The sequence below is a fragment of the Pyricularia pennisetigena genome, chromosome 1, assembly GCF_004337985.1.
Source record: "Pyricularia pennisetigena strain Br36 chromosome 1, whole genome shotgun sequence".
In the NCBI taxonomy this organism is placed as follows: Eukaryota; Fungi; Ascomycota; class Sordariomycetes; order Magnaporthales; family Pyriculariaceae; genus Pyricularia; species Pyricularia pennisetigena.
In genome coordinates, this window is record NC_043740.1 from 4,418,568 (window position 1) to 4,436,042 (window position 17,475).

Sequence of the window (17,475 nt, forward strand, 5' to 3'; positions counted from 1 at the left end):
GCTCACAAACTTTTCAACTTGCATGAGCACTGAACCCAAGGTGGTTCTAATTTTTTTTCTTTTTTTTTCATCATTAGGGCTGTGCTAAATTACATTAGGGACCCAACTTCATGCAGCTACTGTGTCTTTACGTGGCCTGGCTATACCACTTTAAGAAAAAAAAAAAGAAAAAAAAAAAAGGGAAGTAACCGAGAAGAAAAGAATATCATAAGCAGCGAGAGAAAAACAAACACTCAGCAAGGTTCCTTCCTAAGCTTGAATGGTGTACATCTGCGAGTTGGTCACGCCAAAGGCCGCATCGGGAACGCGCTCGTAGTCGGCCGGAGTGGTGGCGCCACCTCGGTAAACCTCGCCGAACCAGTAGCGGCCGCCCGTGCTGCCGCTGTTGATGGCTATGGATTGGGCCGCGTCGTGTCAGCAGATAAAAGCCTTGTTGTTGTTTGTATCGCGAGCAAATACTGAAAAGAAAAAAAGAAACAAAAGCTTTCTCACCCTGATAACTCGCAGTCGAGGTGCAGGCGTTGTAGCTCTGGCACTTTTCCAGGACAAATGCGTTCCAAGCGTCGGCCGTTTGGTAGTCCTTCAGCTCGGCGTTGTACGAGGCGATGATGTTGGATGGGAAGAGTCGCGAGCCGGTCAGCCAGTTGTCGGGCGCGGGGAGGTTGACCTTGACGAGCGTCTTGGCCGCCGCTTCCTGGCTCTCCGGCGCGGCGGGCAGAGCGACAGCGGTGGCGGTGCCCAGGAAGAGGGTTGTCAGGATGGCGAGAGAGTACTGCATGCTTGCGACTGGATTGGGGGTGGGGGGGGTTGTGGTTTGGCCTTCTTTCGTTCCAAACTACTTTGTGTCTTGTTCCTTGTGCTTCCTTTTCAAGGTCGAGTGAATAATGATGGGGAGACGAAGAACAGTGGTTGATGAGATCGCCAAGCATCGCGAACCAGGGCTCCTTTCTTATGCTTTGGCCCCTATCGCCCACTCTTCGCGCCATACTCCCCAGATCGATAGAACCCACCTTGCTTACGAGCCGACGAAGGAATTCCAGCCTTCCTTCCTAAAGTAGAAAAAGAATCATGATCCGGATGGCCCATAGTTAAATTGGAATCAAAGATAAGCATTGAAAGCTCCACTCGTGCTGGAGCCCCGCCAACCTGGCAACGGATGTCTCCGAGGCTGGATTAGGGAGCTGCTAATCATATTTATGGGTCAACAAACCATCGTTGACGAGACCACGTCTCGCTTCCGCCGCCGAGGATGATTGTGACACCCGTCAAATTCGCTGAATCCGCAAGGCGTTATCAAGGATGAGCCCAGTTCCCCTCGTCGGGGAGTTACATTTGCAATCAAAATCAAGCTTCTGCGGGACCGGTAAGACTATCACAATTCGGCATTTTCTTTTTTGTCAGTGGGCCGAAAGATGCGAAAACAACGTGGGAAAACTTGGCCGAGTCCTCACCTCGGCAGTAGATTGCGCGTTGATAGACTGAGTAGAGTCTACTCCTCATGTCTTGGCCTGATTACATTCGCTCGGTTGCTGATGAGCCTGATCCATACTGGTGGAGCCTCAATGCAATTCAACTCCAAAAGAATGCAACAAAAAGGACTCTTTCCTATTGGTCAGATTTTTGCCTTTCGCGGCGTATTGGCCGCAAAATGAGCAAGTCCAGCCAGCGAGCGTTCGGGCATGAGGCAACGAGGGAAGCCTATCGCCCCTCGCAAGCACCTTCATTCATGAAAACGAAATTGATATTGCTAATTCCACCTCTTACTTCGTTCTAGTCAACAAGAGAGTCAGAACTGGGTTTGAAAGAAGTTCATTCGATAGGTGCTCAACGTGCCGGACCCTTGACGACACGCTTGTCATCATTACAACGTAAAGTGCACAGCACCATGTTACAAATTCGCTAAATGCACGCGAGAAAGAGTATTTGCGTAGGATCATTGGGCCTTGCGGGTCTGGTACAGTAAACACAAAACCTCAATTTCGCACATCTGCCAAGGAACCATGCAGGCTTATCTCGCAAAGCGAGGGCGGCATATAACTTCAAAGAGTGTCCTCTCAAGATCATGAAAAGTGTACCATCCTGCTGGGTTGGGTGGTTATCCATAAATGTGTCAGAACAAAAGTCAGTTGTCAGGAGCAGCCCTTGCATTCAAGGATGTCCATAGTGCATGAGACCCACGTTCGGCTGGATCGATCTCATTCGTGTGAAGGCTGCGCTTCGAGGGTGAATCCTTGGATATCTGCCATGATCAAGAGGATACCTGTCAACCACATCTTGCAGCTGAGATCAAAATGACAAGTTGGAGGAGAAGAACAAAGCAGTCATCAAAGCATCTAAATACCGAGAATTCCCCAGTGGTCACCTATCTGAGTACTAGTCGGGTCCTCAAAAAGTTGGTATGGGAGCAAAATCAATAAGTTCGTGATCCGAGGCGCCCATAAACGGACGCCTTTGCTTCTCATGTTACCAGCCAAGATCCCTCCTCAATGTCTCAATAACGTTTCTGAGCTCTAAAACGCCTTTACTGCATCAATTTTCTTAGCAGAAATAGTAAAGTCAATCAATCGCTCTTCCCTAGCAACTATAATCACATTACAAATTCTAATCTTGTCATGACATTGTTATCCTTTGAAAATTCTTGGTATGGCATGATCAAAACAACATAAATTAATATCACTCGTGACAGTTCAATAAATGCCTGCAAATAAAAATAGATTATCTATCGGAAGAACACAATGTACAGGCATGACAATGCGCGTCCTTCTGCCTAGGCAACAATGAAACTAAAATCATTCCTGCCAAGCAGCAAGAAACAGCCTGCTCAGCGAACAGTTTATGGAAGCAAAGCCCGCCCATGTTGATATGCAAGGTGCGTTTGAGCAAAATGCGAAAAGACAGAGAGCAACGAAGCTCACCTGTAGATAGTCCCAAGACCAGTGTAGCACCAGCCTGTCAAATGTCTCACTGCATTGTGAGAATCTCAAGCCCTAGACTACCCCGATTCTTGCGTTCTGCTAATGGAAATTGAATTCCAATTAGCACCTTTTCTAAACGACCCCGTTGTCTCCCCACACACTCCGCCTGCATAGTAACCTTTTGATACTGATGCGTTGGAATGTCCGGCCCCGGGCAATTCATCTCCTTCACCTCCATCTTGGTGCCCACAAAGTGAGCCCTGAGCGCCTCTCTCTCTCTCTCTTTACCGTGTCGACGATCACTCGCCGGCAGAAGTTGAACCCGCAAGGGAGGTCTCTGTCCTTGGGACGAACAGGGGACATGCACGGTTAGGGAACACGCTGAAGCCGCTCCAGGCAAAGCGGACCCCTGAGAATCGACCGGTAGCGGCAAAGAGGTCACCGTCGCGGGCGGCTACATGTACGTTTAAGGCATCGACCAGAGCAGACAGACCCGCCTCCCCATCGTGGGCACGGCCAGGGCTTACCAAAAGCGGACGTGGACCACCCCAAGCCCGGGCGAGAAGGGGTCGTCGGTTTGATGGCTTAGAGGAGTTGGTTTTTGGGGAACTTGCTCACTCCCTCAGTATGCCCATGATTCCCTTTCTCCATTTTATATAGAAAGCATTGGCAAGACATAGGCGTCACTTTATTTTCAATAGACGGTCTATTTGTGTGTACTTTCTTGTAGAGGCAGCGATTCTCAAGGATTGGTGAAGCACAAGTTTCGGGGATTTTACCGACTGGGAAAAATGGGCGGCAAGGATGCTATTAATATCATGGTATGGCATGTCAGCGTGCAAAAGGTTTACAAATAAGATACCATTTTCTAAAAAGGAAGCTGCCAACTTGAATAATATTAAAAAAAGTTTCCGTGCCTTCAAGCTCAATTTTCTAATGCTGACATGACGAATGGAAAGAGTAGCGTGAGGATGCGCTACCTAGTGCATTGATTAATAGATCATGGCTTATGATTACATTATATAAATGATAGAACAAAGGTATTAAACGGTTACGTTAACCTGACCAGACCGATTTATACGTCATCACGTGGCTGTTATCATGTAGTATCCAGACAGACAGCTGGAGTTGGTGCCCGGAACCCATTGTTACTGACAGCTTCTGGATACATTTTATCTCTGAAAACGGATTCTTTGCATTTTAATCTCCCTCAGTTCATCTGGCGTACTTCCAAGCCTGCCCGGAACAATCTGGCAACGTCGCAAAGTCGGCGCCAAGCACCCACCTGCAAACGGTAGTGACTAGTGACCTCCTGTTTGGCCTGTTCGGCACCGCACTGCGGGCCATCCCTTTCGCCTTCCCAAGTAATGGCGGCGATGGTTGCTGCTCTGCCGCACTCGGCAAGCTTGGGGGTCAGTTGACGTGTAACGCGTAACGCGGTTCGTACCGACCAGCTTCGAAAGACGTGCAGAAACCAACCAGTCTTGCCGTCCGAGACTTCTACCAGCACGTCTCACTTTTCCTCCATCCTTCGAGCCCTGTAGCCCGCCTTGGCTGGACGGTCTGGTCCCAAGGAATCGTCAAGGGTTTCTTCATGTCTTTGATCAGGCCGTTGACCTGAGGGCGGGGGTTTTGACGTTTCATCCTTGTGACTCGAAATACATATATGAACAAAACCAAAAAAAAAAAAAAAAGAAAAACAAAACAGGCCAAAAGAAGAGTTGCCACAACGCCACGTCATGCGCGTTGCCCAAAGTCGTTGGACTGCACCAATAGATTGCAAGGCTTAGACAGAGGGTTGGATATTAACTTGCGAAAGGTAAAGAGCAGAACACAGCCTCGGAGAGCAAAGCGGTGCGTCATTCAAATACACAAGAATCAGCTTAGGCTTAACAACTTGGCGTTGCTGGCTTACTGCATAGNNGGGCAGCAGTTGATCAACCTCGCCACACACCTCGTCACACATGTCATTCTCGGCAAGATGAAAAAGGGCAAGTCGGCAATAGTTACAAAAGCGAATGAGAGAAAAACAGTAGCGAGCTTCTGCGTTTCTTGCACAAATAGAATTGGGAGCAGCAGGCGCCTTCTTTCCGAGGAGAAAGATAGAAGAACAGAAAATGTCAAAGCCAGGATAAGCGCCAAATGGCAAACAGCCATCAACTACAATTGTGATCCAGGCCTGTCAAGCTGGGGCTCTTTCTGTTCCTTGAGCATTTCGTATCGATCTTGCCCTCGCTGGTTTAACGAGAAAGGAGCGAACGGGATCCCTATATTCCGGTTGCTATGACCGTATATGAAAACAGATGTTGATTAGAGGTGTTGCGTTTTGACATTGCTTTTGCCTGTATAATTAGGAAACAAGTTGATTGTAAACCCAAGTCTGGGTAATTACTTGGGGGCTGTACGTTGTGGGCCCCCTCAAAGAAGGGGTTACAAAACCATGATTTTCGACAAGATCGTGGGCCAGATGGTTTACAATATGTGATGACTCGCCAACCCACTAACAAAAGCGGAGTGCATTTTAATTTTTTAAAAGTAATAACGGCCGTACCGACTTAGTCTAAAAACAATTGATAAAAGCCATTGTGCATTATTCTAATTGAAGAACTGTAATATATGTAGATCAAATTTTTGAGTTTCTTATTTAGTATAATTTATTTATAATTTATTAACTTTTTATTTTATTCTCAAAAATTCGAATTTTAAAATTAAGTATTTTTATACAAAATGTAAAAATTATTTTGATTAAAAATAGCAATAAGTATAGTATAGTTCTGCATTTAAAACAACATATAACGTGTTTTACAGTTTATTTTCAGTTAAATTGGTGCGGCCTTTATAATTTAAAGAATTGAACTGCATCCCGTTTTTGTTAGTGGGTTGGCGAACCATTACATATTGTACGCCATCTGGCCCACGGTTTTGTCGAAAATCATGGTTTTGTCACCCCCTCTTTGAGGGGGCCCACAACGTACAGCCCCTAAGTACCAGGTCTAGCGTCGAAATGAATCAGGATTGGAATAAACCGGCCAATGAAGAACAAAAGATTTTGCAGAAAATTTGCATTACAAGAAGAATGCCTTTTTTTTGTATCTTTTTATAATCGGCCATATTCCTTGTCGGTATCGTCTCGGTAAGAACGTAATCATTTTCCGCATTGCTGCGCGAATCATAGACTTGGCAATTTTTAGCTCAGCCCTAGTCGATTTTAAATGAGTTTTTAGGACACTATACTATCTGTTAAGATATAGTTAGAAGTTGACTGTTCAAGTTAGCCACGCCAACCAGGTTTGGCTGGTTTCGAGGCCGTCGGCTCACCCAAGCAACCAAGGACAAGCACCATTATTTTCGTCGCTGCGATTCCTGCTGTGATTAGCCGAGTATACCACGCAGAAAGTTAAATACCTACCGATATATAGATACGTTTGAAATTCTCAAGGCGTCTATTGTTATCTTTCTCTCCTCACTATCGACCTTTGTGTTTAACTCCATTCGGTTCATCTGCAAAAAGCGTTGCGCTTTTTCTTTTTTTTTTTCTCAATTGCCTTAACAATTTAGCTGCATAGCTTTTTTTTTTTTTTTTTTTTTTTTTTTTTTTTTTTTTTTTTTTTTTTTTTTTTCTCACTCTTTCTCAAGATGCGTGCCCACTTTCTTCTCCCATTCCTCATGGCTGGAGTTTTGGCCGTGTCCAACGAACAATACTATAGCGGCCCGGTCGAGCGGGAACCCAAGGTTCTCCCACCCCCCCCGAAGACGGTTAACCCTTCACCTGGCCATACGGCCAAGGTCCTGAACAGTAGACTTCGACCGGACGGTTATGTTGTCGGCGCGCTGGAGCCCGCTCGTTCTCGCCCGGCCGAAAAGGTTCGTTTCGACGACAATGTGAAAGAGATACCTGCGTCTGCTTCAAAGGGTTCCGACTCCCCGAAACATTCAAAAAGGTCAAACGGTTATCCCGGTTTTTTTGTCGGCACTCCCGACGAAATCCAAGAAGAGGCACTCAACAGGAAACCAGAACCCCGCCGCGTGCCAAGGCCATTGCCAAAGCCAGCAGTCAGTGAGCCGATAGAGACGAAACAGCAGAGCAGCCCTGGTCGGTCTAGCCCTCCGCCTCCGGTCGCATCCGCTCCCGGTGATGGCCATGATATCAATACTCGGGAATGGAAGCGCATCAAACACTCCCGATAAGCCCCAGAGCCAGGAACAGTCAAAGAGGACCGCTCCTCGCCGGCCAATGCTACAAGGGAACCAAGAACGGGGCTGGCTTCTCTTCATAGCATGGCACCTGGAGTGCTCAAAGATGAACAACCAATTCTTCTATTTTAAATTCAAAGAACACATTTCCTCAAAAAAAGAAAAAAAGAAAAAAAAAATTACGTTGTGGGGGAATCAACTTCTGGGTATAGTAAGTTGCATGCGAGTCTGCTGCTGAGCAATCCAAATAGGACATTCTTTATAAAGTCAAAAGTGTATTCTCAATATAAACCGTGTTTTTACAAAGTGTTGGCAGCGAGGACTCTAGGCGTTTTAATCCCTGGCATTTACCACGTAATTTGCCTCTTGTTTGTTCAGGCTGTATTTACTCCCGTTACGTCGTAGGCTTGCCGCATGCAGGGACTACTTAGGTGCTATTTAATATTCTCAGTCTCTGTTTGTCACCAAAACCACACCAATGATGCAAAGCTGCAATGCAGATGTGATTTTATTCGAGTATCCAGAGCTACTGTAAAGAAACAAGAAAGACACGCAGTGCCAATCGCGTGTGCGCGCTTGAGCGAACAAACAATAAACTAGGCCTGGCGTCGTGCTACATAAGCTAAGGCCGGCCACAGCTGTTAGTCGCCCAGGCACACCAGTCCGTAATAATACAAGACGAATCATTTCGAACTGCTTGAGTCATAACCAGCACAAACAAGTAGTTTGAGTTTGCAAAGTGGCACGTCTGCATGTTAACATTCAGGGATATACCATGGTCCATGGAGACATAATAATTCTGTCTGACTAACAAATAGAAAGTAGACCAAAATGTATGATTCAATCGCAACTTGACTAATTAATACAAACACTCATAATCAAAATCCTGTTTTGAATTAACGCCTTCATTACTTACAGAACTCGCTATTAATTTGTAAAAGTTTAACAAATACAAAGCAAAGTATTTACGGAATTATGCCAGCTCTTTGAGTCCTTGGTTGACTTGGTCGGATTGATGGAGCCGGTTGCTATTTTGGGGCCGAATCGCAGTTTGGATGTAGGATGGTACTAGTCTAGGGGCACGACGGGCTGGAGACAAACTTGTGCGTGTTGCTTTTAATTTATTCTCACTTGTGTTATTGCTCGCAGGAAATTTCTCAATTTAAGTTGCTTGCAATTTATAAATTACTGGGCTCCCATGTTCGTGGCGCTGCTCCGGTAATAGCGAAAACCAGGTTCGTCGTGCGATAATTTCAGTATCTATTCAATGCCTTTGCTGTTGGCCGGTCAACCCGGGCCAGGCAGTCAATATATGCGAACTTACCAACTTGCAATAAAGCTCGGAGACGTAACATGTAATTTTCCAAGGTTATATAAGCGCTAGTCGAGTTAAAAATGACTAATAACCGCACCGTTGAGCATTCAGTAATACTGTTTAATATTAAAACAACTTGCTTTAAAATTAAAAGCAAAACAAATAAAAGGAAGTAGATGTCGATAATTTAATGAATGTGAAGTATAGTATGCTCTAGAAAAATACACCTCCTTACCCAAAAAGAAATTACTGTTAAGCAATTTGAAATATAAACTTACATAGGAATCAACATACGTTAGACGAATTATGATTCAGATATGCTACTTTTAGCCAACCGGTAAAACCATAAAACTTTAAAGCTTGTTCGCACTCAAATCACCAAGGAATCAAACAGTCGCTTCCTTAACAGTTAAGTAAATACATATCATCTTTAATTTATAATCCTGGGTTTTATCAGCAATATTTCTTAGGTGTATTGCCGTTAAAAGGAGCTTAATCCACCTGGTTTCCGGAATAGCAGCTAAACACTCCAGGCGCAATATCAGGGCTGCCAACGATTCCCCTTTCTTCTGAATCTGGGGCATGAAATTCCAGTTACTTGCCTGAACGCTAGGAAATTGGTAATAAAGAAATTCGTATAACCGCTGCAATTTATGAAATAATATAACAAAGCAAAGCCGGTATTTTAATGCATGGCCTTTACCTTGTTAGTAGTCATTAACGTTGTCGCATTAGTCTATTGAAAATCACAAGGCCTTTCACAAGGGTCACGTTCACATATAGCTAATTTACCCACTCGCAAGATTGCTTGCAAACCGGCAGAAACTAGGTAAAATGCGGCCCTTGGAGAAACTAGAATGTGGAGCTACATGTTTTAATATAATTTCATATAACTTTTGAATAATACGGATAGTCAATCTTTTTAAGTACAGGGTCTAAACAAATTTTCTTTTCTTTTTTTCTTGTAAGTTGGCTTTTGTACGGGTTTTGTGAGAAAGTTTTCAAACTACGGCGACGCACCGAATCATGATGGTCGCGGAGGGAAATTAGGTCAGAGCAGAGTCGTTCCTCCTTCCAGCGGATTCCAAGACAAGGGAAACGGCCTCTTGATTGTTGATGTGTAGATGCTCAAGCGCTTTACTTAAAGGCAGGTTAAAAAGTTCAGGTTGTAATGCGACTTAAGCAACACCAGCACCTTCTGAAGTTCTGAGAAATCGGCTGAAAGATTAGGGTAGCCCTGTCAGGGACAAAACCTGGTTGTAGAATTTGATCCACGAGGCAAGGCCACTCTCCAATAAAAGATTTGCAGATCGGAGTAAGGGAGTGGAGTTGCTCACCATAAGCGCATTAACATACTTGCTTACCAGGTTTATGACTAGGCTGTTTTTACCCAACTACAGGCGAGCTAACACCTCCACTCCCGCCAAAAAGGTATATAGGGAAGTTGTTTTGCCTCCATCCAGCTGTCGTAAAAGCCTCCTTGCTCACCATCTCAGGATTCGCTCATTTGTTCTTTGCACAGGTTCGCTTTTTGTAAGTATCCCTGCCCAGTAATTGATCCCCCCCACCATCAAATTCCCTTTTACCAGGGCCAGTCAAATCTGCGAGTTTTAGCGTTTTTGTTACCAGCGCCCGCTTTCTCCTGCAGTCTAGGCAGTGTCACGGCTTTGTTTCCTTTGAAGAAACAGAAGTGTTTAACTGACGTCCACCATTAACCGGCCTGATTAGAGCTCACGCAACCCTAGGGAAATTGTTCAACGTTTGAAACTACGCCATATAACGTCCGATAACACAAAATGCAACTCTCGTCGATTATCGCTGCTTCTTTTCTGGCCCAGTCCATCCTCGCTAGCCCAATGCCGTCAGGAAACCAGGATGCACCTCGCACGGCAGCAGGGAACCGGGCGGCCGCTGACCTTGACGACCCGGACAAAATTCCCTTTCATAATCAATGGGAACTCTGCATGGAGCTGTGTCGTACGAATTACAGGGGCTTCCCGTGGAAAAAAGAGAAACATTGCGAAAAGAAGTGCAGCGACTTGAAGGGGAAGTAAAAAAAAAGGTCAAAAACAAACAAGGAACAAAACCTCTTGGGGGATTAGTTTTATTATATTTTGGAAGAACGAAATAACTATTGCAGTTGGGCAGATAGATGCGCGTGCGATTCAGGTGCCTTACTTTTTAGACACGTAAACCTTTTTCTTTTGTATTGGAACAGATTGTAAGTAAGTTACTCTTTGGTGTTGTTTGAAATGAGAAAAAAAAATGAGAGAAAACAAGGCGGAAGAGAGAAAGAGGAATAAATAAACATGCAAATCCCCATTCAATTCGCACTACTTATTATCTCAACACCGAATGCCTAGGTGTAAACGAGGTTTACAAATCAGCCAACTTTCTTATCCGCAGCAGATTGCAAATATTTTCCCTTCCTATTTAGCCGATGAGAAGGAGACAATGAAATGTAGGTATTGGCACTGGCCTAGTTCTTTATTTCAGCTCCCAAGGACCCAAAGTACTACGTGAAGATGAGATTCATAAACATCACCCTATGCATATTAACATAAAAGCCAGCCCCTGGCACAAACGATTCACTAGGCCTATATAGTAAACAAAAAAAGCTCAGTTTGCAACCAAAGTTGCTTTACTCTCTTTCCGCATCCAGACAACTATGGTCTAAGTATCAGGGATGTTGTATGTAATACTGGCTGGAGCTAGTGGTGCTTTTTTTACTCGGTACTCTTGTAGTTCTGTCAGGTTTGCGCGCAGTTGCTTAAGCTTTTTCTTTCTTATTGACCCGTGGATCACTACTCAAAAACGGCAGAATGCACTTACCTGCGGTCCACTTTCCTGCAGATCTAGAGTCGCCTCAACCCAGCCAGCGTCCCATCTTTGGAGTCCTGGAACAAAAGCGACAGAGGTTCGTTTGTGCCGCCCGTACAGTTTTCCACAGTTTTCACAGCACCAGCCAAACCGCTCTCCAGTGCAGTGATTTCAGGGACAGGTAGGGCGTCAGAAATGATCATCCTTGGCTATCCTGCTGGCCCAGCTAATAATTATCCGACCCCCCTAATTATCAATCTGGACCTAGTATATTCCCTCAAATCCCTTCAAATAACAATAAAAGAATCAATTACAATCCAAGATAGATCCAAATCCAGCGGAAGTCTAAGCTCGATTCCGCTTGAATACTCACAAATTGATATCAGGCAGCAAGATATCAGGAAACCGCAGATAAAGCTCAGACCGAAGCTGCTAGAGGAGGTTGGGCTGTTGAGCCCCAAGGAATTCGTGGAGACTGCGTCACAGATATTCGAAGCATCGTTTCCATGCAGCGCAGAGTGGTGCCGGCTCAACCCAATCAAAATCTGGTCGCTCCTCCGTGGCTTGTTTTGAGGCTTTTGTGTTTCGCAATGGAGGCTTAGGAAGCAGCCGTCAGCCGCCAACCTCGCCGGACGCGAGAAGATTCAGCTTCGGACAATCAAGCCGACGGCTGGCGATGGCTGCCGTGGCGGGCATGGATTCTGATTCAAGCGTGACATGGCAAACCGGGCATCAAGGGCAAAATGTACGAGGTCATAATCCCCAACAAGGCCAGCGGGTTCCTCACGCCCCGCGGACAAGCCCACGTCTTGGACCGCATCGACCAAGACCGCGGCGACGCCGAACAGGACAAGGCGACGGGGGCCAAAATCTTCCACCACCTCCCCGATTGCAAGTCGTACTTTTGGGCTTTCAACCTGCTGGCGTCTGCTATGCCCAGCTATGCGCTCGCCTTCTTCATGCCCATCATCCTGACCGAGGGCATGGGTTTCAGCACCGCCCATTCGATGCTGCTCATGACTAGTATGATGCTTAGATTCATCATAGATGTATATTTCTGGCGCCGCAGCAAGGCCGTCAAAAAGAGGGCAAAGTGCTAGACGGAGGGATGAGTGGATGGATGTGCACGCTTTGAATACGTCGTAAAAGAAACAAACCTCGTAAAGATCTGATACGGTGGCTGGACGCATCAAAAGGCCCGTTTCCTTGCGCTTTGGCTACCTCGGTTTGCCTCCTGCCTCGGTATTTGTCAAATGAGAGATACGCCCACTGCTACAATCAGAGCCAGAGCTGGGAGAGCCATGCAGGGTACGCAGTTATTAAATGATTCTCCTGCTTTACTGCATCATTCCTAGGCACTAGGAACAATGTGGACCAGATTGCTGCTCAACTTCAACCAAAAGGGCCAACACACCATGACGAGGAAGTAGTTTATCAGGTCCATCGACGAATGCACACACATTATACATGTGTCCGTTGGGGAATATAATATCAGTAAAATTGATGTACCAACACATACGACCATACCCACTGGAAAATACGGGATCCCGTCCGCTCTCCCCTAGTCAAACCAGTGAGGGCCGAACTAGTACTCAGGTGGGTGACCACTGGGGAATCCTCGGTGTTGTATGTTTTTTCCTTTTTGTTTCTCCTATATTTTTTTATGCTTTTCAATAAGCACTATCGCCCATTTCAGCACATACGACCATACCCACTGGAATATACGGGATCCCGTCCGCTCTCCCCTAGTCAAACCAGTGAGGGCCGAACTAGTACTCAATTGGGTGACCACTGGGGAATCCTTGGTGTCGTATGTTTTTGATCTTTTTTCGTATTAATTCTTTTCTTCCGAACGCAATACCTGTGGGTTAGTTTAAAATGACACGAAAAGCCAGATTTAGTGCCAGCTTTATCAACACATCGATTTATAAAGTTACCAGCAATGTTCCCGGCAGCTCCAGTATTCCATTTAACCATTTAGACCGGGCCATTAATACCGATACTCTTCTTCCGGATAGTGATAAAGATTGCTGGGATTATATCAAAAAAGCATTGCTAGTTATGGTACATAACGGTTGGGCGACTTTATCTGACGCGAAAGCCTCATATAATAGTTTGTATGACCAGGCTGAGGCAGCAGGGATGCGAGGAACTTGTATTAGGTGGTACTAGGACGGATTTGTTACGACTTTATAAGGTTTACCTTAGGGCTTTAGTCGAATCACGCAGGTACATCATATATATGTACCTAACAAGGGGGTTGCGCTGCGTTCACGTGTACCCAGAGAGGGATCTTATTTTGGGGATAAAACTTTATAGTTCTATCTCTTTATAAAAGGTGCAAGCTAGTACTATATATCTATTATATATTACATTTGTAAAAGAAAAATTGCCGGTATAAAACTCAAGTCAATGTGAAATATATTCAAGGTAGAACTGCTACGGAGTGCCGTGCCAGGGCGACTCTCAACCGTACCTAGCCCTACCTTACGTAACAAGGCGCCCGGTGAGTTTGTTGTTTGTTCGCTTGAACACATGTACGCGATTGGCACTGCGTGCCTGTGCAATTCAAAATTTGTCTTTGATAGTGCCCAATACACTGAGGTTCTCTAACATATGTCAGGAATAAGATCCTAAAGAGACAAGGCTGCAATTGCAATATAAGGGCGGTTTTATTCGAAAATTCAAAACTAAATGTAAAAAAAGAACAAAGAAGGGAGAAATTACAATTGATTACGCGCTCAAAAGACGCCTTCGAACTCGGAATTAGAAGACCCTTTGCACGCCCTAGGCTTACCGTGGCTGGTGGGGTGGAGTGGTGATTCTGAGGGTAGGTCTGGAGGTCCGATCCTCGCATTAAGAAACCCACATATTTGATTAATAACTTACGTATTTAACAAAACTATGTTAAAGCCTTTAACTAACGCGAGGGTCTTGCCCTGGCAACGTACTCTGAATGCATGATTGATAAAATTGAAGTTCTATAAGCGTGAGAACTATATACAGTGCGCCTTGTGCACTAAAGAGTGCTCTCTCGCTATATATACCGCAGCTGTTACCTGCGTTTAACTTATTCTAATTCATGTGGTTACGCCGGTGCGCCACCGGCTCCCACCCTCAGGGGCTAGCCCCCTAACACTTACTATTAGTTGAGAGAGATTTATTTATATGTTTGTTTTGTACTTATTTCAAGTACAAATAGCGATCACTACCTAATATAATATACCATGTATAACCCGCAGAAATTAATTGGAATATCCAAAGGTTACATATAATCGTCATCATTGCTGTTTGTCAATTTCACCCGTCCAACTTAGCAACATTTTATTTCCTTCCCTTTCCAGTACTACATTTTTATCATATCTTTACAATGAAAATACACTCTTCGATCATCATTTTCGCCACAGTTGCAATTGTCGCAGCTTCCCCTTTATCGGATGAAAAAGTGAATTTAGCATCCCGGGATGTTTTAAATCAGTTGAACCCCCGACGTCTATGTAAGGAAAGAGACGATGAATGTTCTTGGAAAACATTTTGCTGCTTTGGCCTTGTATGCCTGCGAGGTTATTGCACCCAGATTATTTCAAAGCCAGTTTTTCCTTTGCCCGACAGTTGAAAAATAATCGCAAATAAGAGGTATGTAAAGTTTGAAACCCAGTAATTGAATCTGCTAGAAAAACTACCAAGATTAAATATGTTTTACACGCCTTGCGGATTCCTGCTGCTATAAGAGCGCTGTTAGCCATGCGTCATCAAAGCAAAATGCGTTACGGCGTGGCGTGCCTGGGCCACTGTCAACCGTGACTAGCTCCACCCCACGAGACAAGGCGCCGGGCTTCGTTTGTTCGATAGTCAACACGACAGTGATGCGAGAGACACACCTTGGGAGTTGGAGACGACATTTATTGAAAACGGGTTCGTGTCACTGCGATCACGGAGAGTGTTTGTTCGAGTTGCAGTCCGCTACGCAGATTGGCACTACATGCCTTTCTTCTTCCTTTATACTTAGCTTGAGATCTTCGAACAAAATCGCCCCTCTATCGCAGCCTCGCCTCTCTGGGATCGCTTTCGTGACAATATGCGATATTAAGGCGCGACTGGGACCACGTAATGGGGCTCATATAAAGCGAAGGCGTGTCGACTCCGAAGCGTGTAACATTTGGACGCTGACAGAACCAGATCCAACACTTATAGCACGCTGTCGACTGCCAATCAAGATATTACTTACACAGCTCATAAACAGTATATCACTCTTCTTCGCCAAACAAGGAGGCACAAATTCGTCCTTTTTGGCGAAAATTGCCGAACCATCAGACTGCCTGCGGGGATTACGCTGCAGGATTTCTTGCCTTTTTGGCCCCCAAAGAACGGCACTCCAAAACGACGGGCAATGGTTATTGATCGTAAAGTGGTGGGTATACTGTGTCTTCAATCAGTCCATTGCAAGTAAACAGTTCGTGCGAGCCAGCCTATTCAGCTTTGCTGCGACCGCAACAATGCTGAAGAAGTCTAGGGTATTTGCTGGGGGCTGAGGTATAGGAGCCTATCAACTGGCGGCTAATATATGGACGGAACAACGACACCAAGGGTGGTGTTGCTTCTTACTACGTCGGTTGATTGGAATGGGTTAAGAGATACGAGTTATACACCAATGGCAGGCCCTTATATGGAGAAAATAAACCTGGCATGACTGCGGACAAGGTTTGCATAGGTACGCAACTGCAACGGATCGAACCCCATAGGTTTGCTATTATATTGCCCGACTGCCCAATGCGCAGTGAGGTAGAGCTTCAAAGAAACACGGGACTTTTAGAGACCTTGGGGATATGTAGCACTATGCCAGAAACACTAACTGAAGTGAAAACTGCTTACAGGCATGTGCAATTATGGAAGTGACGAGCTTCCAGAGGGGCAAACTACTCGATTCAGTTCTCGAAAGCCGATCATGGTGGCAATTGCACAAGGTCCCGTCCCTGCCGGCTTTGGGCCGTCTTTCCGACCATAAACCACCGGCTTGAACGGTTGTTGCAGAAACACGTCTGGCGTGCCTCTTCTCTAATCACCAAGACTCCTAATGGAACTTGTCAAGTCTCATCGAATTGCCCAAAGAAAAGTTACCCCAAATTCCGGAGATAGACTTTGCTGCCATGAAGCCAAGGCCCACGTCCTGATACCTGGTGCTGTTACCGCGAAGGATTTGGTCGTTTGGGGACCTGGACTCAGCTGCGAGATAATCTCACGTTTTATCGGAGCACACGCTGATGCGTCAGGCAAATCTCGAGGCCTCATGAGATGTCGACCTCCATCTCCTCGGTCGTGGGCTCGCCGTCCGCGGACTTGGCAGACTGCTTCTCCGTAACATCTGCCAGCACATCAAGCACCAGTCAGCAAATCATCCCTATTCATGCAAACACAGACCGTCGGTAGAGTTTCTTTCTCGCCCCCCAGCAAGCCTAGCACAAAAGTTGAAGAAATAAAATAAAAAAAGAACTCACCCTTCATCTCAACCTCCCCCTCGGCCTCCATCTTCCTCTTCATGGCATGCGCCATCTTCCTCTCCAGCTTGCGCGCCTTCTTGGAGCTCAGCTTGGCGCCGGGACCCGACGTCGGGAGGAGCCCGGGGCGCGCGCCGCGCTTCGTCGCCGCCTTCTCCACCCGCGACAGCTTGCCCTCGGCCGACGACTTTTGCTGCGCCTTTTTGCCCTTGGCCGCGCGGGCCGCGAGCCGGTTCTTGGAGGGCTTGTTGGGGTTGCTGACCGAGACCATTTTGTTGGGGTTTTTTTTAGTCGCGAGCTTTTTGCCGTCGGTTTAGTCCTGAAGCGTAGAAATGGAAACAGTACGGGTGCTGCGGTGGTGGGTGGTTCGTCTGCTATGGTTAATGGCGATTTTGAATGTCTTTTTTTTTGCGTCGGATCAATTGCAGAGGAGTTGGCTCAAGGCGGGGTTTCCAGAAACTTTTTAGTGGAGACTTTCGCTTAAAATCGACGCGCGACGCGGTGAGGACTGGCACGTGACCTCGAATCCATGTTAGCCTTTCCCCAACTACATTACTTTATCCAACGTCAAGCTGCACTTGGCTGGTAAACCGTCAGACATATTAGCTATGGCCTATTTGCCATTAGTTTAGTACAGCACTACAGATCTATTGATGCATATCGTTGCAGAGCTGTCAATCAACACCCAAAACGCCACCCGGCCCAATATGCAGTATGCTATATACATAGGAAAAGG

The 17,475-nt window shown here is 45.8% G+C and overlaps 5 protein-coding genes across 5 annotated transcripts; 3 read left to right on the forward strand and 2 right to left on the reverse strand.

Annotated features, from left to right (window-relative positions):
- Window positions 1-249: 249 nt before the first annotated feature.
- Window positions 250-778, reverse strand: PpBr36_07810 (uncharacterized protein; the record flags this gene model as incomplete). The annotated part of the gene is made up of 2 exons (XM_029894944.1): window positions 250-392; window positions 493-778. The coding sequence occupies 2 exons, from the start codon at window positions 776-778 to the stop codon at window positions 250-252; spliced, it is 429 nt and encodes a 142-aa protein (XP_029748299.1).
- A 5,773-nt stretch (window positions 779-6,551) lies between these two features.
- On the forward strand, window positions 6,552-7,103 carry PpBr36_07811 (uncharacterized protein; the record flags this gene model as incomplete). The annotated part of the gene is made up of 1 exon (XM_029894945.1): window positions 6,552-7,103. One exon carries the CDS (start codon window positions 6,552-6,554, stop codon window positions 7,101-7,103), a length of 552 nt encoding a protein of 183 aa, XP_029748300.1.
- A 3,117-nt stretch (window positions 7,104-10,220) lies between these two features.
- On the forward strand, window positions 10,221-10,478 carry PpBr36_07812 (uncharacterized protein; the record flags this gene model as incomplete). Its single annotated transcript, XM_029894946.1, has 1 exon — window positions 10,221-10,478. The coding sequence occupies one exon, from the start codon at window positions 10,221-10,223 to the stop codon at window positions 10,476-10,478; it is 258 nt and encodes an 85-aa protein (XP_029748301.1).
- Window positions 10,479-11,987: 1,509 nt separating this feature from the next.
- On the forward strand, window positions 11,988-12,344 carry PpBr36_07813 (uncharacterized protein; the record flags this gene model as incomplete). Its single annotated transcript, XM_029894947.1, has 1 exon — window positions 11,988-12,344. One exon carries the CDS (start codon window positions 11,988-11,990, stop codon window positions 12,342-12,344), a length of 357 nt encoding a protein of 118 aa, XP_029748302.1.
- A 4,185-nt stretch (window positions 12,345-16,529) lies between these two features.
- PpBr36_07814 (uncharacterized protein) lies at window positions 16,530-17,010 on the reverse strand (the record flags this gene model as incomplete). The annotated part of the gene is made up of 2 exons (XM_029894948.1): window positions 16,530-16,606; window positions 16,740-17,010. The coding sequence occupies 2 exons, from the start codon at window positions 17,008-17,010 to the stop codon at window positions 16,530-16,532; spliced, it is 348 nt and encodes a 115-aa protein (XP_029748297.1).
- Window positions 17,011-17,475: the final 465 nt, after the last annotated feature.